Source organism: Protopterus annectens, chromosome 4.part0 (assembly GCF_019279795.1).
Source record: "Protopterus annectens isolate FY-2018-M chromosome 4.part0, PAN1.0, whole genome shotgun sequence".
Taxonomy (NCBI): Eukaryota; Metazoa; Chordata; order Ceratodontiformes; family Protopteridae; genus Protopterus; species Protopterus annectens.
Genome location: NC_056733.1, coordinates 723,669 through 747,872, shown reverse-complemented (window position 1 = coordinate 747,872; position 24,204 = coordinate 723,669). Strand labels below are relative to the sequence as shown.

Below are 24,204 nucleotides of genomic sequence, written 5' to 3'. Positions count from 1 at the left end.
AGTTACTAGACCTTCACTATTTTCACTGAATACAGTTTTATTAAGTCAGTATATGTCTGTATATTGTAGAGTGTTGTATGTTGCTTTCAGTGCTATATTGTATGCGGGCTTATTGTATACCATGTGGCCACCATTAATAACTTGTAGGGCATTGTATGAATGCTAGTTTTTAATTAAGTTGCATGAAGAAACTTAAGTTGGAAATGATACTACACTGTGTAGATGGTAGGAATGGACATGATTTCTTGGCATTTGGGAAGTAGTTTGGTAAACTCTCTGGTGACAAGAATGTGGGTAAATGGCAGAGAGAACGCACTGCAGATAAGAGTGCTTCATGTTTGGGAAGTGGGAGTTGGAAGTTGTTGTAAGAAACAGCATTCTTTTACAGGAAGGGGGTAATCTGCTCAGTGAAAGGAGAGGGAATGTTGTGTTGTGGAAAGAGTTGCACATTAATGGGATCAAAGCCAGTAGTGAGTAAATTCGATGGTGCCTATTATTGGACAGCCATACTTTATGCCCTCTAGCTATAAAGTGTCACTTCAAAATTGTACACGTCCCTTGGCTGTATGCACAGCACCTGTTCCACATATTTAATGGCTTTGTGTTGAACAGCTTTGTTGGTAACATCCTTTTACTGCTTGAGAAGGTTATCAGTCTTCCATCACCTAGACAACAGGTCAGGGTTTTTGATTAAGTGCTGTCAGGGTTGTGCCGTACAGCAGTGTCCAGTAAAATGGGTGCACGCAGTACAGTTGATGTGGGTCTTAATGTGTACCGCGTTAACCCATATAAAGTATTAAGTCTTTAGAGAAACTGTTTACTCTTACATTCCGCCCTTGCATTCTGATGTTTGCACTTAGTGGACAGTACATAAACTCTTTCCAGAAGTACTGCTTCACGCTCTGGGGACTGTTTTGCAGACATATTGAGAGTCATACATGCTTGCATTTTCACATGAGTACCATGGTGTTTATGGGTTGAGCAGTTTGACACCTTAACACTGTAGGTTGAGACCCAAGGGAACATGCAGTGCCTTTTTGCTGGATAACATAAAAAGAGTAAATGCTTTTTACTGGGTAAATTCACTCATGGCTCAAGAAAAGTTGCTAAACTGAGTACTGGTCTTTGGTAGTATAGAGAGCAAGATAATACATAATATAGAATGCATATTGTTTTAAAGCAAGGTTTAAAATCTTCATCTGAATAATAATGCTTTCTTTTTTTGAAGGACTCCCCGAAAATGCTGAATTTGCGTGAATACTATGAACGTGCACTGAGGGAATTTGGTTCAACAGATGCTGGTATGAGAGTGTTCTGTGTCATCCTTGTTTTTCCTTTAACTTGTCATTTTCTGTAGTCCTGTCTCGCCTTCATTCTTACATATGGGTTCGGAGCCGATCCCCTGCTCCGATTACAAAGCTCGAAGTATCTCAGCTGGTTCGTGGCAAGGTAGGTATCCCATAGTGCACTGGTAAGAATCCCCAGATCTCATTTGCCGCATCTACGAGTTCAGAAGTGCTGTCTTTCTTGCCCGTGGCTAAGTTGGATTTTTCCTTCATTATTATTGTTTCTAGTGATATTTTTGTCATAATAGTATTAGCTTAGTTTATACAGCTTAGTCATTATAGATAGAAAACAGTGTGTTTTTCAAAATTTGTGAAGTTGTTACAGAAAACTTGTTGGCCGTTGCTTCCGCCGGCCCTTTTTGTTCCCTATGTGGTATACCTTTCTTGTGTGCTAGTTTTTTTTTTTTTTTTTGCTATATTTTGCATATCTTAGCGCAGGTCCATGTTTGGGTTAGGACCTATTCTAATATTGTGTTTTTCACCAGAATAGTACTATAATTGATAGCTGTGTGCAGTGTCTTTTATTAATTCTTATTAGCTAGTAGCGCGTTGTTGAATTTTTGCAATTTTTGGTAGCTTCTTCTCTGTTTACTTCTAGGTCCGTTTAAGTTAGAGGTCCTAGTCCTCTATTAACCTTTTCTGGTGTTGCTTCCTCAGCAGGGCTTGACCCGTTTAAGTTAGAGGACCAAGTCCTCTGTTTTTTGCTCGTCTTTGTGTGTTGTTTGTGAGCAGGGCTAGGCCTGTTTAAGTAAGAGGACCTAGTCCTCTGTTGTTTTTTCCTTGTGTGCAGTGATTCTTGCAGGGCTAGGCCCATTTTAGTTAGAGGACCTTGTCCTCTCTTTCTGCTTTTCCCTTGTGTTTGTGTTAGTGTAAACATGTCTAAGGATCATAAACCTTCGGGTTTTAAAATGCGTCTCAAATGCTCTCAAAAAAAGTCAGTAACTGACTGACATAGTAATTGTGTTTACTGTCTCGTGCCATACATCTTCAGGAAACATGTTCTTTCTGTCACTCCTTCAGTTCTCGATTTCTCCAGGAAAGGAAGAACAAATTGATTCTAAAAGGTCTCCTTAAGCCTTCCTTTGAGGAGAATTTAACCAGCTCTTCATCTTTGCATTCCAGATCTCCTTCCTCAAAAAAAGAGAAGGTCAAGTCAGCCAAGAGACTGTTTTATGTGGACCTCCTCAGAAAATCTCAAAATTGGACAAACCTTCTACCTCTTCGGCTCCACTGTCCTAAGAGCCGATCGAGGTTATCGATATCGACACTCCAGTGTCGGCCCCAAGTTTTTCGGAGCTGACTACTGAGCATTTACCTCGGAGCCGGTCTCCCCAACTCTCAGATCTCCGTTTTGCAGAGATCTAGGTCACCTACCTTATCTTCCAGATCCTCCAAGAGTCTTTCCAAAGAGGATGTAGAGAGAGTAGTGCTTAAAATCTTGAAGTCATCTGCGCTAGCTAATTTGTTGCCTGCTCTGACCTAATCGGTTCCGGAGCCATCTAAGGCCATATTCCCTGTTGCTGTTCCTCCTCCAAGCCATGTTGGTGCTTCGGAGCCAGAGCTATCAGTGCCACTTGTTGTAGAACTTTCGGTTCCAGTACCTCTCATGTCTGTTTCGGAGCCAAGTTCCACTCCAACATCTTCGACACCGTCCTTGGTGTCTAGGAGCCGAAGCTCACCAGTCGGCCCCGACAGGGACGCTTGGACCCTGACTTCAGTTTCGAGCCTACTTCTTGGTGTGTCAGCTCGGCTGAGCTCGGATCCTGCATCTGTCTCTGAGACGATCGCTTTGGAGCCAAGGGCTTCTTCCGCATCCTCGGAACTGGGATTGTCCTTAGAGCTAGAGACATCTGCATTCAAGATGATGAGGAGCATGCTGTCTAGGTCTTCAGCTCCGCACAAGGGTACTGATGCTCTTCCCCCTCAAGCTGCGACCTCTGTCTCAGCACCATCTCTCTCTCTTGGCAGCAGAGACCCGTAGCCTCAGGAGCCCCCATTATGTGGCCCCCAGTCTTCTGGGACCTCCCCAGAATACCCTTCTGAGGAGCCCTCTTGGAAGAGAACTTGCAAGAGGAAGCATATAGACTCCCTGATGAATCCATCACCTCTGACACTGACCTTGAGGCATCAGAAGGGTCCCCTATGTCATCCTCTGATGATATCTCCTTTGTAGATATCCTGAAACAGAAAGATGGCTGGCCCACTGTCACCCATTCTGATGAGGAGTCAATGTACCTGAAGGCTTTCGGGTCTCACCCTTCAGCCTCTTGGATGTCTCCACCTTTCGATGAGCTCTTGGACCTAGTTAGTCGAAATGTGTGCTAAACTCCTGATGCCATGGAACCAGTCCCCAGAAGGCCCAACAAATTTCTTTCAGGCCCCAAAGAGAAAAACTTTTTGACTAAAGGTGTGCCTGTAGATGCCATGGTGGTGGTGGCAGCCACAAAGAAGGAACTAGCGGCGACTTCTTCATCTGTCCATCCACCAAACAAGGAGTCTCAAACGATGGATAGATACAGGAAGCGTATCTTCTCTTCAGCAGCATTTACACTCGGATCACTGAATTACCTCACCCATTTTACTAGGCTTCAAAGAGATCTCTTAAAGGAGCTAGGAGATGCTCTCCAAGGTACAATAGCCGAAGGAGTCCCTGAGAAGGTTACTGCTCAGTTGTCCACCTTAAACTCCATTGTTAACTCCTCCGTGAGGGTTGCTATCTTATGCAGCAGATGGAGAGAGTAGGGCAGCAGGTTCAGGAGTTTCCCTTAGGAGACACTCCTGGATGCGTTTATGTAACTTTGCGGAGCCCTTCAAATCTACTTTTACCAACGCCCCCTTTGACGGTTCCTCTCTGTTTGGACCAAAGGTAAAAGATGCACTCACCAGGTGCGAGCAGGAAGGGAAAACTCTGTCTGCCATGGGAGTACGTTTTTCCATCCCTTCTAGACCATACCTTAAGGGTCAGAGAGGTGGGAAAATGTGGTTCAAGAAATCTCAGAGATTTTTCCTGGATGCACAGGATGATTCCTCCTTCAGAGGCAGAGGAGGAGGAGGAAGTAATGGTGGATGTCACCCTAGAGGCAGGGGGGCTGCAAAACCAGGGTGGCCATGATTCCTTTCGTGGACATCCCTATCAGCGCTCCTGAAGTGAGGCCTGACTGCGCTTCTCTGGAGCCAGTCGGGGGTCGCTTATCTTTGTATCCAGAAGCCTGGCATGACATCACCCAAGACAAGTGGGTACAAAGAATAATTTCCAGAGGATACTCCATACTCTCTTCCACCTCATACCACCAAGAAAATCCCAGATGTTCCACCCAATCACAGGGATCAAGCAACTATAGAAGTTCAAAAGTTGCTTCAAGAGAGAGTCATCCAAACCGTCCCCGAAGACCAGATAGGATTCGGAACTTACCCAGATTCTTTTTAGTGCCAAAACAAACAGGGGACTGGAGGCCCATTTTGGATCTCAGCAAATTAAACACATCAGTGAAGAAGTCCAAGTTCCGAATGGTAACACTGCAGTCTATACTCACTCTGTTAGGGAAAGACAATTGAATGTGCTTCATAGACCTCCAAGATGCATACTACCACATAGAAATGGACAGAGCATCGAGGAGTCATTTGTGCTTCCGGCTAGGAGCCAGTCATTACCAATTTCATGCTCTGCCCTTTGGTCTCACAACAGCCCCCAGGGTGTTCACCAAATGCATGGCAGTAGTGACAGCTCACTTGAGACGTCTTGGATTCCAAGTGTTTCTGTACCTGGACGACTAGCTCCTGATTGCCATCACCAGGCATCTACTTCTGCAAGCCAGGGATTCAACCATCCACGAGTGAGAAAGTGCCTTTTTCCGGCATTGTCATGCAAGATGGAAAGAGGGTGTAAGAACGATGAAGGATTAGTTATCACAGAAGTAACACAGTGTATACATACGCACACATTACTCACCAATTTTGGAGATTATCAGTTCACCCATGGCACATCTTTGTGATGTGGGAGAAAACTCAGGGCAAACCTGGGTGAGATTTTAAAGAGCAAGTACAGCACATCATTAAACGTTTGTGTAGATGAGACTACAGTTTTCACAGAAGTAACCTGTGACTGTCTGAGGTGTTAGTGTAGGTTCTGTGTAGGTTCTGTTATAGGACACAGCTTGGAAGTGGAGGACTCCATGGAAGGGCAGTGTAACAAAGCCACTTAGCTTGGGATCCAGAGTCTGCTACTCAGGAGGAGGGCAGGCTAGAAATGGGTTGGGAATTGTGCTGGAGAGGCTTCAGAAGACTGCGAGGGATGTCTTCAGAATTAGTGACTCTCATGGCAATTAGACTCCAATGTAAGGGTAAAACGGTACTTGTAATCTTAACCTGAGCCCCACAGTAGAGTTGTGATAACAAGGAAAATAGTGCCCTCAGACAGCAGTTGCAGGACAGCATGAAGTGGTGCTGATAGTGGGTGACCTGAATGAACATATTGGGACAGACAGAATAGGATATTAGGACTTCCTGGTAAGTCATGAGTGGGGCAGCAGGAATAAAGGAGGAGAGGCAAGTCTAGATTTCTCTTTGGCAAATGGCTTGATGGCGGCCAGCACATGGTTCAGTAAGAGAGACGGTCACAATGTCATATACTGAGTAGCCAGCATGCAACTCAGGTAGACTTCCTCCAGGTAAGGAAAGGGCACTGGGGTAGAATCAGCAATTGTAAAGTCATAAGCAGTTGGCCCAAAACTTAAACTTCTGTTTGCCGCAAGCAGTGGTCGGAGGAGGCCCTGTGGTGAACACAGACTAGACTGAACACCTGGAAGATGACTGAAGAAAAGCATAAGAATTCAAGGAGTCACTTAGTGCTCTAACACCTCAGGAAGAAGAGCAAATAAGTAGAGTTGAAGAATAGCAGCACTCCAAAACAGCATGTGTTAGGACAGAACATCAGGTATGTGACTGAGCCAGGTCTGGAAATAAGGTACATAAAGAAAGCTGGTGATGGAATGCAGAAGTCCAGGAAGGCATCAAATGAAAGAATTGCAGGAAAAAGTGGGAGATAGAAAAGACGGATCAGGCTTTGAAAGAATACTGACTAACTAAGAGAGGAGTTGGAGTAAAAAAGAGCAATGCATCAGCGTTCCTGTACCAGCTTCTGGAAAATGATTGCTTCACCAATTGCCAGTCGTTTCTTCCTAAAACCTTTAGGTTGAGGCTTTCCTCCCTTAAAGCGTTCCTCGAAAGTTAGCATCTAAAATGCATTGTCCAAGCCAAAATTGCAGAATCCTTAGCATCCAGTTTCACCCTTTTGCCAAAGAAGAAACTCATTAAGTCCCCAAAATAACTTGCAGCCTCTCATTTAAGTCAGAAATACCCATTCAGGTTGCCGAACCCACAGTCCATCAGATACCTTCTCAATTGCCCACTATTGAGCCCCTGTTGGATGCCGGTATGACTCCTGAGGCCTTGCAAGTGAGTACTTCAGACAAACCATGTCTCATTATTCCAGAGAGTCCACACAGAGTTCCTCAAATCCTAGTCAGGGAAGATATTTCAGGTACTCTGAAGTTCACCAAGGTTCTGAACCCTCGAAGACACTCTCAGGTGTGGATGTCCATGATACTGTGGACCCAAATGGTTTGGGGTACATTGCCAGACTTGTAAGGGCCCTAGTGATCATTTGCCTAGTAACAATCTGGGCACCTGTAAAAAAAGATAGACAACCTTCATATGGGTTGCCAGTAACATGCTCACCAGCCCCCTAGAATTCAAAGGCAGATGGAAGGAGTACTTTCAGCAGTTTCTGAATGAAGAAAAAGCCACAGAAGCTGTACTGCCCAAGAAATGGCTTATGATTAAAGAGGAGGAGGAGTCCCCCTTAGATGTAAGAACAGCACTAAAGAATTAAGTCGGCAAAAGCAGCAGGCTCAGATTAGGTCTCAGCAGATATGATCAAGATGTTGAGTGACATAAGGGAAAATGGCTCCTGAGGGTACTCATAGCAGTGTGGAGAGAAAGGCATATCCCAGATAACTGGAGAATAGGCATACTCTTGCCAGTGTACAAGAACAACATGAAAATCCACAAGTGTGGGCAGTACAGAGGTATCATACTCCTGTCACATTGTATTAAAGTTCTGGAGAGTGTGATTGATAAATGAATATGCAGAGTAGTAGAAAGTAAGATGAAAGATGAGCAGTTTGTATTCAAATCAGGATGCAGCACAACTGACCTAATGTTTGCAGTGAGACAGAGTTGAGAAGAAGCTAGAGATGAGGAAATAGTCCAACTGGACATTCCTACACATGGAGAAAGCCTATGGCAAGGTCTCAAGAAAGCTAATTTGGTCAATTCTGCTGTGGTTTGAAGTCCCAGAAACATTGGTAGAATTAGTGCAAGCTAAGTACAAGGACCCAGTGACTTGTATGAAAAGTGTTCTGTCTCACATAGGCATTCCCAGTGAGTGTGGATTTGCATCAGGGTTCAGCTCTGAGCCCATTGCTTTTCACACTGGTGATGGACTACATCAGCAAACTGGTCAAAGGGAACAGGTCCACAAAGTTGCTGTATGCAGATGATGTGGCATTACGGGCAGACTGAGCCAGAACTTCAGCAAAGGATGGGGGAATGTAATGCAAAACTGAAGGCCATGGGATGAAAATGAGTACAGCTAAGACCATTGTAATGGCAGTAAATGGGAGAAATCAGAAGAAGCTGACAGTTGAGATCAAAGGGAAATAGTGGGACAGGTTGACAGCTTCAGGTGTCTGGGAGGGGTGGTGGTGGAGAAGTCTGAATGAGGTCAAATCTACTATCAGAGGTGCTGCATTCAACTGGCAAAGAGTCTTTAGGGGTAGTGTATTGCAGAAGAATGCCAAAGAAGCTGAAAAGTAAGGTGTACAAAACAGTGGTGTGACCAGTGTTGTTGTATGGTACAGAAACCTGTGCAGTAAGGACATAGTAGTTGAGGAAGCTAAAGGTGATGAGATGATGTGCCCAAGATGGGTGATAGGATGCACACTGTGGGACTGATGAAATGAGAGCATCAGAGCAAAAGCCAAAGTAGCTGCAATTGCAGAGAAGGTCAAAGAGAACAGATTACGGTGGTTTGGGCACGTGCAGGAAAGCAGAAAACAATCTGGTGAAGATGATGTGGGATAGACAGAAAGAAGGCAAGAGGAAACAAAAGTGTGCAGCAAAAGAGGTGGATGGATTGTGTGAGAGAAGACCTACAAAAGTCAGGCATGACTGTCGAAGAAGGTAGGAGAGTGGCATTAAATCGAGAGATGGCAACAGTTGACATGACACCCTATCCCCATGTAGAAAATAGAAAAAAGGGGATTGTTGATGTGGAGGAGTAGGTTTTGTTGCAGTGGAGTCTAATGTAGCCTGCCACCTACTTTCCACTGTGCTCAGGTTTTTCTTCCCCTTTAGTGCTTCAGCCAACACCAAACTTCTAGTGTCAAATCAGCAGTATAAGGAGTTCATTGGCTGTTTCATCAGGTCTTTCTTACCCTGGAAAGCTAGAGGAGCACATTGGACCAGGTAGGGAGTCCACACCAGCTGCATCCACCTCATTGTGCCCAATCCAGAGCATCCAGAGAGAATCTTTCATAAAACAGGGTCGCTTGCCTAGTTCCAAGAGAAAACAAGAGAATTTAAATATATATTATTGCCCCCTCAACCCCAGCGAAAGCAGACAGAAAAAAAGGGAGAAAGGTGGGAGGGAATAAGGGCTGCAAAAGGGAAAATACCCAAATATTTAAAATTATGATAAGCTCCTAACACAACTGTGCCATGCTCATTATAGCATTCGCTGTTGCATTCTTCACTTTTGGGAATTTTTCCAAAGTAGTGAGTGGAAGACAGAGTAGTCAAAATTGTTTGCAGATTAATCCTTATAGGACAGCAGAAGCAAACCCCGCTCTGCCTTTGGAAGCTGCCCCTAGGTTGTAGTGCAGACAGAATTGCTTGGGTAGACCCTCCCCTGAGAAGGGTTGTGGGATCTTTTGTGGCTGGGCTGTTAACAAAATGTAATGTAATTCCCCCACCCACTTGTTGACAGTTTGCATGTTCTCAGGTTTTTCTTCCTTCCTTCCTTTCCCGTGGTAAAGCAGACAGACAGCTGATCAGTTGTTTAATGTAGGGAATACCAGGGAGTGTAGAGTTCTCTCCCCCCTGCATTTTGTGCCTTACGGAAAGACTGGTAATTGGATGGTCTGGTTCAGAGTAATTTGAGTAACTGCTTTAGGCACAGAAGTGAGAATGGTATGCAGGGGGCCACTCTATGCTGATGAAAAACCAAAAAGGGTTCTTCGCTTATAGTTGTACTTATAGTTCTAAAACACACCTAGCAGAATTAACTGCCACAAAAATAGCACTTTCCATAAAAGAAATTTAACAGTGCACAAACCTGATGGTTGAAAAGGAGACACTTTCTCTAGTGTACAATGCAAGTACATTGGTAGATCTGTTTTCCTATGAGACTCCCCAGACTCTGGAATAGACTGCCCATGCATGTCAAGCAAAGCGCCTCTTTGGCCCTCTTCAAAAGGAACCTTGATGATTGAATGGCAGATGGGAAATTCACCCTGGGATCACGTCAGTCACCCTGCTAGACAGGGGTCCAGGGAAGTAAATATTGTGGGAAGTAGTAGCCAGGGAATTGTTATGGCTAGGCTTGTATAGGCCCTAGGGCCAATAGCTTAGTACCAACCTATGAGGTCAAAGGTGAATAAGATCCTTAAAAAACATTTTAACATAATGACTAGAATAAAGAGGGGGATCCATATGTCAACAAACTGAAAAAGCTGATGAATGAACTTTATGGAATTGTAAACTAAGCCAGATTTGCAGAGGTATGACAGGTATTCTAGGAACAGTGCCACATTAGCCTTTCTGATGGCACCAGAAGGAAAACCTCTTCCATTTTGCTAGGTATCATTTTCTTGTGGTTAGTTTGTCTAGCCTCCTTTATTGCCTCCTTTCTAATATTTAGCATATCCTCCATGAATTTTTGCCTGCCTGTGATTAGGGAGAGATTATCCAAGCTGCCAGCCTGTGTGTGTCTAGACTAGCAGAGACCCTTTGTTCTGCAATAGCAGGTCCACTCGCTGTTGCAGTACTACTTTTCCTCTTGCCATTTGAAAAAAGAAAAGGGAATCAGTGATGCTTTAGCCAAAAGGGGACTATGAGGATCATTGTTGGCCCCTGGCCTTCTGCTCCTGTGCTGTTTGTCAGCACCAGGGATATCAAAGGGGAAAGCATAAAGAAGACAGACCTGTGCAATCCAAGTAGTAGCCATCTGTCGTCCAGGCTCCTGGAGCTGGCATCCTTGTACAAAACAATCTCAGCTGTCTGCTTAGATGAGACGCAAACATGTCTATTTCTGGTATACCCCATAGGTTCATAGGTTCATACTAGGCTATCTGCCCTAGGGCATTTATAAGCCTAGCCAGAGTGTGTTTGGCTTTCACCACCCATTTTAAATTAATTTTGCTATGCCCTATTTTGAGGTTAGTATACTGTGCTTCCAGAGTGAAGGGAGCCTCTGGGTTATGAATCTGTCCCTCCAGCATGTCCTTTTTATTTCAGTGCTGCGGTTCAAGTCTCTCGAGCACGTAGCTCGATGGGATTTGGATTTTCTGAGGTGCAGCATGTCCATTAATTTTGGGTTGGACATGGCTTTATACGTCATGTCATGCCATGTGTTACATCTAGAAATGTCTTTGTGAAGCATCCATTTTTGTGGGTCTGCATATGTTCTAATTGACTCCAATATTGTCAGCATTTGTAATGCTGAGTGACAGCATGCCAAAACTTCTTTTTTTGCAGTGGGGCAAGCCCCTCCCTGCACCCCTGAAACTCGTATATACTAACTCCGAGATTGTCATATATCTCATATATCTGAGAAAACGGAATATTCTGAAAGTAGTCATCTCAGACTTATTTTATGCAAGTCTGTTTTTTTTGCCCATTCAGTTTCAGCATTACAGGACTCATTTAAGCAGGTCCCAACATTTCAGTTGTTACTGCCATAATGAGCTTGTCTGCTACCACACACTGGTTGGAGGAGATGCATCTTCCCTTCTTCAAAGCCATTTTCCAGTATTCCATGGCTAACCTGCAAAAATTGTAAGTAAGTCCTCTCTTCTTATGTACTACATTAGTGTGTTGTCTATTTGGAATTGGACAACACCTTCTTTAATGGTTGGGAGAAATACTTTGGGAACTAGGAAAAGGGTAGTCATCCTCTTAATACTGATGGTGTCCCTCATAATTTGTTGCAAACTCCCAGAAACTCCAAACGTCTTTGGCTGCACCTCCTACCTCTGACGTCCCCCTTGAGGTTTGTGAAGTCCCGGTGGTACATTTGGAGGTCGGGTCTGCTTCTTCGGTGGGTACCTCTTGGGTAGCCCCCAAGGGTTTGGATTTTAGTACGTCCAAGGCAATGCAGACATTCACACCAAACAATATAGGGGAACCGCAGCTTTTTCTGCTGGAGGACTCCGGCGACGCTCCTGCTCTTCTGACTAGGGATCCTTTGCTGTCTACGCCGAAAGTTAGGCCTGTGTCAGTTCCTCTTCTTTGTCTCCTCATACTGAAAGACATGTTAAGAAAAAACAAAAGACCAAACATCCGAACGTTCCTTTCACCCCTAAGTCTGATTGGGATGCCTTTTCCCAGGGTCTTATAAAGGCCTTGATGGCTTTGAAGCCGCCTTCTTCCTCTCTCCCTCTTCCTGCTTTCACTTCTCCCATGCAGGACCTCAGATTCTCTCTCCTGATTCTGAGGATTCCTTTTCTGATGAAGACTGTCTTGCGTAATCCACCCAGATTACTTCCCCTCTGGAATATGCTTCTCCTGTGGAGAAGTCTAATGAGGGAGATTCCCCAGTTGAAGAACTTTCCTTTGGAGAAACCATTAATAAGATGAGGGAGATGTCCTTCAAGGATGCATCTGCAGTCATCACATATGGGTTGTCCTGCCTCAGGCAGCCCTTCGGTCGGCCGGATTCCAAAGTCTGGGTCTGGCCTCGGCTGATGTCGCACTTTCCCCGACGTCAGAGCGTCTGGGGTATAAAAGCATCAGCCGACACCATCTTCCTCAGTCTTTCTTGCCGCGTGGTGCCCGAAGCAGAAGCAGTTCGCAAGTGCCGTTTCGGCCAGCTCCTGTGATTTAGCTACCGAAGACTTCGTAAAAGCTAAGTACCCCGTTGGGGACTCTTTCTTGCCTCAGCCGATTTCAGATAAAGTTAATAATTGTTTAACTTGTGGGAAACAAATACCTCATAAGGATTTCCACTCTTACTGCCTCCCCTGCCTAGGCCCAGACCACGACGTCTCGGCCTGTTCAGCCTGTGCTTCCTTCAACCGACGAACTCTTAGACGTCGGTCGGAGTTTGCAGAGGAATTCTTTGGGGCTATTTTTGCTTATAAGATGCCGTCGGAGACTCCGACTTCGCATTTAGTTAAAAAACGGAAGGACAAGGACCGACACACGCGGCCCGCGGTTTCGGCTGAAACCACGGTCAGGCCTACCCGCGAGTGTCTCGGTCTCGGCTGAAACCGAGTCCTTGGTACTTCCTATTACCGAAACCGCACAACCGACTACCTCGGCCCTGGAGGCCCCGGCCGAATCGGTTATTGAATTACGTACTGAAACCGGTGTCCAGGAACCTTCCGACACCATTCCTTTAGACAAGTCTACTCCTGCACGTGGGGCAGCCAGACCCCCTGCTTCCATGTCCATTAAGGCTTTTTCTAGGGCTAAAGCTGCTAAACTTACTAAAGCTTTGCCTCCCAAGGTTTCCTCTCAGACACCTTCTACTGGCTCTCAGATTCTTAGCCTAGCAGAGGATCTTATCTCTTTAATTAGAGGTTCTCAACCTCATCCGGACAGGGGCTCTCAACCACCTCCAGACAAAAGGCCCAGGGTTGAGCCCTCTGACCCCCACTCCTCAGATGAGTCCACTGATGGCTCTGCTCTGTCAGACCACCAGGAGGAGGCTTATTCGGCCTACGAGGATTCTGATGCTGAAGAATCTATTCCCTCGGCCTCCCCTCCTGAAGAGTTTTCCTTTGGAGAGACATTACACTCTATGAGAGAACATTTTCAATGGCAGGGTCAGGAATTCTCTGATTCTAGAAAGAGATTAAGGACTTTTTTACATTTACCTCAGCATAGGCCTTTAGCTATACCTCCTGTTTTGAATGTCATTGATGATGTGTACTCTGATGCTAGTACAGCCCCTGACTCTCTCCCTCCGGCTCCTGCCAAACCTGATAGGTACTATAGGGTCCCGGACTCACACCTACACCTGTACAAGGCCCACTCTGCTGATCCAGAAACTATTTCCCAGGGCCCAAAAGGGGTTGCTGCTGCCACTGCTAAAAATCCTCTACCCTCTGAAAGGGAGTTCAGAGCATTAGAGTGATGGGGTAAGAAAGTGTATACTTCTGCAACTCTTTCCATGAGGGCATTAAATTGTCAATTTCATATGATACAGTACCAAGAGTATTTGTTAGATGAATTGCATAAGAAACTGTCCTCTCCTGAACCCCTTGATCGCAAATCCCTTCAGGATCTGGTGCATAACTCCCAGCAGGTTAGTAACCATTTCTTACAGTGTGGTTATGATGCATTGGAAGCTTCATGTAGGTCAGCTATGACAGGTGCAGTTTATATGTAGGCATGCCTGGCTGAAGGAACAATCTCTGCCAGACCATGTTAAAGCTAAGCTTTTGGATGCTCCTATGGAAAAGCAAAAATTATTTGGTCCCACGGCTCAAGAGGTCTTAAAGAAATTTGAAGAAAAGGCAAAATCTGTGCAAACAGTCAAAGACTTTCTGCAAGTCCAACCACTGAGATTCAGCAGAAATTGGCCTACTAAGAATTGGTCCTTTCCGGACTCAGACAGATCTCAGAGAGGCAGGAATAGACGTGCCAGAGGTAGAGGGCAAGCTAGAGGCTCCTACAGAGGCCGTCAGTGGCAGCCTCCCAACCAGAGAGGTAGTGCAGGAACTACAACTGCTACACCAGGACAGAGTCAATGACTTTATTTTGACTCCGCCGACCAGGGCTCAATTAGAAGCACCTTTGGGCGGAAAGCTTTCCTTATTCTCAAAAAATTGGCACAGCATTACAAGGGACACATGGACACTGCAAATAATAGACAAAGGATACAGGTTCCATTTCCACACATTGCCAAAAAGAAAAGGCATGCCAGACCTGCCACCAAATCAGAGGGCAGAGGCTTTGAAGCAAATTACCAACTTAATGCAAATGAAAGCCATAGAAAAGGTACCTCTTTCAGAACAAGGCCAAGGATTTTACTCCAGATTATTCCTTGTTCCAAGAAAAGAAAATCAATGGAGGCCTATTCTCGACTTGTCCACACTGAATACTTAACTCATTGTGCCAAAATTCAAAATGCTGACACTACAGCAACTCCTTCCCATGCTGAGCAAGGGGTCTTGGCTGGTGACTCTAGACCTCAAGGAGGCATACCTGCATGTCCCTATCCGACAAAGCTGCAGAAGACACCTCAGATTTCTTGCAGGGTCAGAGCATTATCAATTCTCAGCATTGCCCTTTGGCTTATCTACTGTGCCCAGAGTATTCACGAAATGCCTGGCATCAGTAATTGCACACTGCAGACTTCAGGGGATTCAAATCTACCCATATCTGGACGACTGCCTTATACAAGCGGACAGCAAGCAAATTCTGTTAAAGGACTTGGACTATGCCATCCACCTGCTACAGGCCTTGGGATATACAGTCAACATCCACAAATCAAGACTTGTTCCATCCCAAAGAATAACTTTTCTGGGTGCGGATCTAGACACAACCACCCAAATGGCCTTTCTCACAGAAGAAAAACAAAAATAACTACCGGATTACTTCAAGAATCTGACAAGACAAACTCAGCTGACTGCAAGGAAAATCCTGCAGGCCCTGGGTTACATGGCATCTTGCATTCTTCTGATTCCACAAGCAAGACTGCATATGAGAAAATTACAATGGTACCTAAGGAGTTTATGGACTCAGCACAGTCACAGCTTAGAAACTTTGATCCCACTCATTCCATGCCTTCAAAAGGAATTTCTGTGGTGGGCTCAAGCCTGCCAGTCGAACAGCGGGTTGCCCTTCAGCAAGCCAAGAGCCAACCAAACCATCACCACGGACGCTTCAGACCAATGTTGGGGCGCACACATGGAGGGCAGATGTATCCAAGGGCTATGGTCACAAAAAGAGCTGCGCATGCACATAAACCAAAAGGAAATGCTGGCAGTGATACACGCAATCGAGGCCTTCAAACCTTTCCTTCATCAAGGCCACCTGCTCATAAGGACAGACAACACCACAGTTATGTGGTACATAAACAAGCAAGGAGGTACCCATTCCTACCCTCTTTGCAGACTGGCAGTGAATCTATGGGAACTTTCCTTGAAACTCAATATACAGCTACAGTCCCAGTTCGTGCCAGGGAAAGACAATATACTGGCAGACAGCTTAAGCAGAACTACCATGGATGCACACGAATGGATGCTGCACCCAGACATCTTCTTACTCATAACACAATCATGGGGAAGGCCGGAAATAGATCTGTTCGCTTCCCCACACAATCATCAACTGAAGAAATTCTGCTCAAGAACATACCACCCACAAGCATGGAAAGTGGACGCTCTCTCTTTCAGCTGGAAAGCTCTAACAGTGTATGCTTTCCCGCCTCTTCCATTAATGACCAAGGTCTTACTGAAGATCAGGGCAGAGCAGCCCAGAGTGATTCTGATAGCTCCAAACTGGCCAAGACAGCACTGGTACCCACTGTTAAAGAGCATGTCACAGACAAAACCGTGGCCTCTACCCCTATGGCCACTTCTACTGACGCAGCACAGTTTCAAGACTCTGCATTCCAACCTGAAAGCCTTGCAGCTAACTGCCTGGAGAATACCATGACTCCTCCTCAGGATAACCTATCCCAGAGAGTGAAGGATATTATTATGGAAGCTCGTCGGCCTTCCACAAGGAAGGCATATTCAGCAAAATGGAAAAGATTTCACACTTGGAACACAACAAAGGGCCTAGATGTGACACTGATGAACATGGCACATATACTGGAATATTTGGCAGAATTGTTCCACAATGGCCTGTCTTACTCTTCCATTAAGATACATGCCTCAGCAATTTCAGCAGAATACAATGTTAATCCACCTGTCTTCTCTCATCCTCTCCTAAGACAGTTTCTAAGAGGAATCAAAAACATCAATCCTCCAAGGAAACCGCCTCTACCTACCTGGGACCTTAACTTCGTGTTGGAAAAACTAACACTTCCTCCCTTTGAACCAGCAGGATCGGCAGATCTACAGTTTCTGTCTTGTAAAACGGCCTTCCTTCTGGCCATAACCTCAGCAAGAAGAGTATCTGAGTTACAAGCTTTAATGGCAGTGCAGCCATTTCTTATCTTTCATCAGGACAGAGTTTCTTTGAGGACCAATCCTACATTTATGCCAAAGGTGGTATCCAGGGTATCTTTGAACCAAGCTATTCACTTGCCTACATTCTTCCCACAACCACAAAATAAAGGGGAGAAACTTCTGCACACCCTGGACATACACAGACAATTGCGCTACTACTTGGACAGAACTAAAAGTTACAGAAAGACTGATCAGTTGTTTGTAGCATATGCTGCTGGGGCCCAAGGAAAAGCAATTTCCAAACAGACAATTTCAAAATGGATAGGAAATTGCATTCATTTTTGTTACTCCTTTCATGGAAAAACTGTGCCAGCTAACATTAGACCTCATTCCACGAGAGCCACAGCCACCACCACAGCCTTCCTAAGAGGGGTGGCTACCAAGGACATTTTAGAAGCTGCTACATGGAGCTGCGTGCATACATTTGCCAAGCATTACAATTTACCTTTATACTCCAGATCCAGAGCAGGTTTTGCTACGGCAGTCCTGCAGGGTATCTTAACTACACCATCCTTTACTTAGTACCTCCACCCCCAGATTGGCTATGGTATTCTACCCATATGTGATGACTGCAGATGCATCCTTGAAGGACATAGTACAGTTTTGTACCTACCATAAATGTAGATGTCCGATAGGTATGCATTTGCAGTCAGGTTTACCCTCCCTCCTTCCCCTCTGTGGTATTCCTAGGGTGCTTACCCCTCTATTAGCTAGCTGGGGGATGGTGTATTTGTATATATATGTATATATTTTTCTGCAAATGTTTGGAATTTTATTGCATTCCTCCAAATTTAGCCTTCCTAGAGGGCACCTGGCATCTGGGGCAAGAAAAACTGAGGAAGATGGCGTTGGCTGATGCTTTTATACCCCAGACGCTCTGACGTCGGGGAAAGTGCGACATCAGCCGAGGCCAGACCCAGACTTTGGAATCCGGCCGACCGAAGGGCTGCCTGAGGCAGGACAGCCCATATGTGATGACTGCAGATGCATACCTATCGGACATCTACATTTATGGTAGGTACAAAACTGTACTTTCTTCAAATGGGATTGCTCCCAGATCTCTGAGGAACAAAAGCGTTATGATCTGCTACAAATGGAGGTTCCCGCACCCTCTGCAGTTCATCCAGTCCTTCCTGCTTTCCTGGACTCTCTTGCTTTTTCCTCCAAAACACCTGACCCCAGGCCCCTGCTCCTGAGAGACATGGCGGATTTTATAAGGTACCAGATAACTGCAAGTTTCTCTAAGTGCCTCTCTGCTGATCCATCTTGTGGTCTCCATTGTTTCTGATAAATCTTCTCAAATATCTCCTTCTGCCAAGCTTTTTCCTTTTGATAAGGAAAGCAAAATCCTTAAGACACTGGGTAAGAAGGTATATACTACTACTACTACTATAGCTGTTAGAGCTATTAATTACCAGATACACATATCTAGATATACTTTGGCTTTGCTTTCCCAGCCTTCTCAAGCTTTGGCTCAGATGTTCTTCGTGTTTCACTGTTGCAGTCATTACATGTGGGTAATCTGCTGGCAGGTTGCCCTCAGTCAGCCTGAATAACAAAGTCTTGGGACCTTCGTCGGTTGCTGTCTCCCCTTCCATGATGTCAGGTCGTCAGGGGTATAAAACTTGCAGCCAATGCCATTTTATTCAGTCTTTCTTGCCGCGCAGTGCCCGAAGCAGAAGCAGTTTGCAAGTGCCGGTCGGCCGACTCCTGAAAGTTTTGCATTCAAGTTTCAGAACCGAAGTCTTCAATTAAAGCTAAGTACCCCGTTGGGGAAACTTTTTCTTGCTCCTTACCGATGTCAGTAGAAGTTAATAATTGCATTACTTGCAGGAAGCAAATACCTCATAAGGATTTTAATTTGTACTGTATTCCTTGCCTAGGCCCAGATCATAATGTGCCTTGCTGTCGGTTTTGTGCTAGATTTAACCAACGCACTATTAAGCATCGGTATATTTTTGCTTCAAAATATTTTGGATCCAGATTTAATTACCCTGAAATGTCATTGGATAGCAATCTGACTACCGGAGTTCACAAAAAACGCAAAGAAAGACAGCGACAGACCGTCGAGGTCCAAAACCGACGAGGAAGCTTCTCCTAAGCCAATCGCTGGTTCGCCTGTACTCAGTGAGGTACTTTCACAGCCCCTGATACCCACTACTTTTCAGTCGCAGGCCTGTACCGAGACACATGCGGAGTCCGGTATGCCGCAAGATTCTCAGAGTATTGAACCCGCAGATGTCTCTCTCCCTTGGATGGGTCCAGAGCCGCTGAGCAGGCACCAGCTTCTGAAGGTGTTTTCAGGCCTCAACATTATTATATAAAACCAACGCCAGCTTCAAAAACAAAATCAAAAACAACTTCTAAATCTAAAAAAACAACGCATGAGCCACGTGCCCAGGCCCCTATGCCTAAAAAACAGATGATCAAAATGGCTGAGGACTTAATTACCTTGATCAGGGGTTCCCAAACCCCCTCCCCCTGCTAAGAGGCCTAGGCAAGACACTGATTATGAATCTTCAGATCAGGTTTCTATTTCTTCTGATTCCTCTTTTGATCAGGATTTTTTTATACCACCCTATGAGGATTCAGATGCAGAAGAATCCATCCTATCTGCATCTCCTCCTGAGGATTATTCTTTTGGAGAAACCTTGCATACTTTAAGGGAACATTTTCATTGGGAGAGTCAGGATTTCTCTGAATCAAAAAAGAGGCTTAGGGATTTCCTTCTTCCTCCGCATAGGCCTTTGGCTATACCTCCTGTATTAGATATTGTTGATGTGTTTTCGGAATCAAGCATGGCTCCTGATTCCCTACCTCCAGCTCCTAGTAAGCCAGACAAATATTACAGGGTTCTTGACTCCCACAAATTTCTATTCAAAAATCCTGCTGCTGATCCTGAAACTGTCTCACAGGGTCCCAAAGGTGTAAAGGCCTCCACAGCCAAAAATCCTACCCCTCTGATAGAGATCCCAGGGCACTGGATAGATGGGGAAAGAAGGTTTATATGTCTGCAACCTGGGCAATTAGGCCCTTAAACTGCCAGTTTCATATCCTTAAATATCAACAGCATGTTATGGGCCTATTGAAACAGAAAATGATTTTGATTTCTGATTGTGTGGAAAATAAAGAATTACAGGAATTATTGCATGCAGCAGAACAGGTTGGAAAGCATACTTTGCAATGTGGTTTTGATTTCTTGGAGGCTTCTTGCAGGGCCGCAGTTAATGGATCTGTGATTAGAAGGCATGCCTAGCTCAAGGAGCAAAATCTGCCTGATCATGTTAAAGCTAAATTGTTGGATGCCCCTTTACAGCATGATACTCTGTTTGGTAATAAGGCAGAAGAGGTTTTAAAGAAAATGGAAGACAAAGCTAAATCTATGCAAACTGTAAAAGATTTCTTACAAGTGCAGCCTCCCAGATTCAGTAGGCACTGGCCTACTAAAAATTGGTCCTTTCATGTGTCCAACAGAGCCTCTCAAGGCAAATCCTGCCACTCAAAAGGCTCTAGATACCAATCACACAGTTCTTACAGGTCAAAGCAATGGGGTGCCTCCACCTCCAAATCTGGAGGAAACAAAGCACAACCCTACAGTAAGCAGTCTCAATGACTTCCCTCTACCATCACCAAGCACTTATCTTTTGGTAGCCCCCTTGGGGGGAAAATTAGCACTTCATGCTCAAAATTGGAAATTAATTACCCAGGACAAGTGGGTATTAAACATAGTATCCCAGGGATACAGATTTCATTTCCATACTTTGCCAATTCCAAACAGTTGGCCAGATCTGCCACAAAATCAATGGGCAGAGGCTCAGAGACAAGTTACGTCCCTCATAGATATGGGGGCTATTCAACCAGTACCAGAACAGGAAAAAGGACAAGGTTTTTATTCAAGGCTTTTCCTGGTACCCAGAAAAGACAATGCCTGGCGTCCAGTACTGGACCTATCGAATTTGAACACGTTCCTGGACATTCCAAAATTCAAAATGCTAACTTTACAACAGCTACTGCCTATGCTGGGCAAGAACGCTTGGTTAGTGACTCTAGACTTGAGGCATACCTGCATATCCCAATAAGGGAAACGTGCAGAAGATAACTCTGCTTCAAGGCAGGTTTTATGCATTTCCAATTCTCTGCACTGCCCTTTGGCTTATCTACTGCGCCCAGGATCTTTACAAAGTGCCTGGCACCAGTAATTGCATTTTGCAGACAAAGAAGCATACAGATTTATCCTTACTTGGACGACTGTCTCATTCAAGCAGAAAACAAGGACATTCTTCTTCAACATCTGGCGTTTGTAAAAAGGCTTCTAACATGCCTGGGGTACACAATAAACGAAAAGAAATCACAACTGGTACCCTCTCAAAAAATTACATTCCTGGGTGCAAGCTTGAATACAACTGCCCAGATTGCTTACCTTACGCCAGACAAACAAAGGCAACTGACTATATACTTCAAACAGATGGCAACAAAAAAACAGTTATCTGCAGGACAAATTCTGCAGGCTTTGGGGTTCATGGCATCCTGCATTCTACTAATTCCATGTGCAAGACTGCATATGAGGAAACTTCAATGGTACCTAAAAAGTTTATGGAGTCAACATTGTCACAGTCTGGAAACAATGATTCCTCTCATTCCCTGCCTACAACAGGAGTTTCTTTGGTGGGCAGAGACATGCCACCAAAACAAGGGACTGTCATTCACTCTACCCCCCGCCACCCAAACCCTAACCACAGACGCATCAGACTATGCTAGGGGGGCCCAGCTGGCAGGGAGATGCATTCAGGGCATATGGAGCCCAAAACAAATGCATCTGCATATCAACCAGAAAGAGATGCTAGCTGTTCAGAATGCCCTGACAGCCTTCAAGGACTTACTTACTTCATCCAGGGCAACTACTGATAAAGACGGACAACACCACGGTTATGTGGTACATAAGCAGGGGGGTACACATTCCTACCCCCTTTGCAGACTAACCATGGCATTGTGGAACACAGCCTTGACTTACCAAGTACATCTTCAAGCTCAGTTCCTGCCAGGAAAACAAAATACTCTGGCAGACGACCTAAGCAGAAATCTTATGGACCCGCACAAGTGGAAACTGGATCCACAAGTCTTCGGCATAACACAGAAATGGGAGAGCCCAGACATAGATCTATTTGCCTCCCCCCAAAATTATCAACTGTACAAATTCTGCACAAGGACTTATCACAGGCAAGCATGGAAAGTGGATGCCCTATCCTTCAGTTGGAAACACCTATCAGTCTATGCCTTACCCCCTCTGCTTCTTCTCTCCAAGGTCTTACTAAAGGTCAGACAGGAAAAACCAAAAATGATCCTAATTGCTCTGGACTGGCCTCGCCAGCACTAGTACCCAATTCTATGGAATAGGTCTCAACTCCCTCCTTGGAACTTGCCTCAAATACCTCATCTACTGTCTCAGCAGAACAATCAAATTCTGCTCACTCAGCACCAAACTCTGAACCTTGCAGCATGGCTGATCATGTAATTATTCAAACAACACCTCTCAGTAAATCTGTTATGGATGTCATTTTTGAAGCCAGAAGGCCTAGTACTAGAAAATCTTATGCTGATAAATGGAAAAGATTCTGTGCTTGGAACCAAGCACAAGGAACAGACGCAGCAAAACCAGATATCCCTCAGATTTTACAAAACTTGACTGAGATGCTTGACAAGGGCCTATCCTTCTCTTCAATAAAAATCCATGCCTCTGCCATCTTGGCTCATTACAACATGGAGCCCTCCCATCTTTTCTCATCCTCTGCTAAAACAGTATCTTAGAGGGGCCAAAAATGTAAGGCCTCCCATAAGATCACCAACTCATGCATGGGGCCTCAATTATGTGCTGGAAAAATTCACCCTGCCTCCTTTTGAACCAGCAGCTACTGCAGATATAAAGTTTTTATCTTGGAAAACAGCTTTCCTTTTGGCAATCACTTCAGCAAGAAGGGTTTCAGAACTACAAGCTCTCATGGCTGTGGAGCCTTTTATTACATTTTACCCGGACAGGGTGTCCTTCAGGACCAATCCTTCCTTTATGCCTAAAGTGGTATCCAGTGTGACTCTTAACCAAAATGTTCGCCTGCCAACTTTTTACTCAAATCCGCAGAACAAGGGGGAGCGGATTTTGCATTCATTGGATGTACACAGACAACTAAGATTCTACTTAAACAGGACCAAATCTCTAAGAAAGTCTGAGCAACTACTGGTAGCATTTGCTTCAGGATCAGAGGGGAAGGCCATATCAAAGTAGACTATTTCTAAGTGGATGAGCCATTGCATTCGTTTCTGCTACTTGCATCATGGTAAACCTGTACCCAAGGGAATCAGGTCACATTCCACCAGAGCTGCCTCTACCTCAGCAGCCTTTCTCAGAGGAGTTCCAATCAAAGACATTCTAGAAGCTGCTACTTGGAGCTCTGTTCATACCTTAACAAAGCATTAACATTTGCCTCTCTTCTCTAACTCCAGGGCAGGTTTTGCCACTGCAGTTCTGCAGGGCCTTATAGCCGCTCCTAATGCTATTTAGTTCCATCCTCCCATCCATAGCTTTGGAATTCTACCCAAATGTAATGACTGCAACAGTGAAAGACGAAGAACATAGTACAGTTGTGTACACTTACCATAAATGTAGATGTTCGAGTGTATTCACTGTTGCAGTCAAGGTTACCCACCCGCCATCCCCCTTTTCTATAACTTCTCTTTCTTTCACTATACTGTAAAGCCTTTGTGGTGTATTTGCTTTTAGATGAAGGTAAAGTTTATGTTGCTAAAAGTACATTTTCATATATTGCTGTTTGTTTATATATATATATATATATATATATATATATTTGCTCCCCATTTGGGGGGCACCTGACATCTGGGGCAAGAAAAACTGAATAAAATGGCGTTGGCTGCATGTTTTATACCCCTGACGACCTGACGTCATGGAAGAGAAGACAGCAACTGATGCAGGACCCAAGAGTTTGTTATTCAGGCCGACTGAGGTCATCCTGCCAGCAGATTACAAATGTAATGACTGCAACAGTGAATACACTCGAACATCTACATTTATGGTAAGCGTACACAACTGTACTTTACCAGACTCCGAGGTTAAGTCACAGGTTCTCTCAATTTTGGCTGCATCTTCTCAGGTAGCTAGACATTTCATCAAGTGCAGCTATGATGCTGTAGAGGCATCCTCCACGGCTTCTGTCTTTGTGCTTTGGAGACATTCTTGGTTAAGGCTTCAGTCATTGCAAAGTTACTTGATGCTCCTCTAGAGAAGTCTGCAAAACTTTTTAAAGCTCTACAGGAAAAAGGAACACTTCAGGACTTAAAACACTTGTTTGTCTCACCAGTTCCTAAATTCCATAGGAATTTCCCCTGAC

At 44.8% G+C, this 24,204-nt stretch overlaps 1 protein-coding gene across 1 annotated transcript in view; it reads left to right on the top strand.

The window, feature by feature from the left end:
- The window catches only part of UTP6 (UTP6 small subunit processome component), a 1,596,914-nt gene that overhangs the window by 1,497,184 nt on the left and 75,526 nt on the right, over positions 1 to 24,204 (top strand). Inside the window, exon 18 of the mRNA XM_044068038.1 lies at positions 1,229 to 1,301. Within this exon, the coding sequence (XP_043923973.1) occupies positions 1,229 to 1,301 (73 nt within the window). The remainder of the gene's footprint in view (positions 1 to 1,228; positions 1,302 to 24,204) is intronic.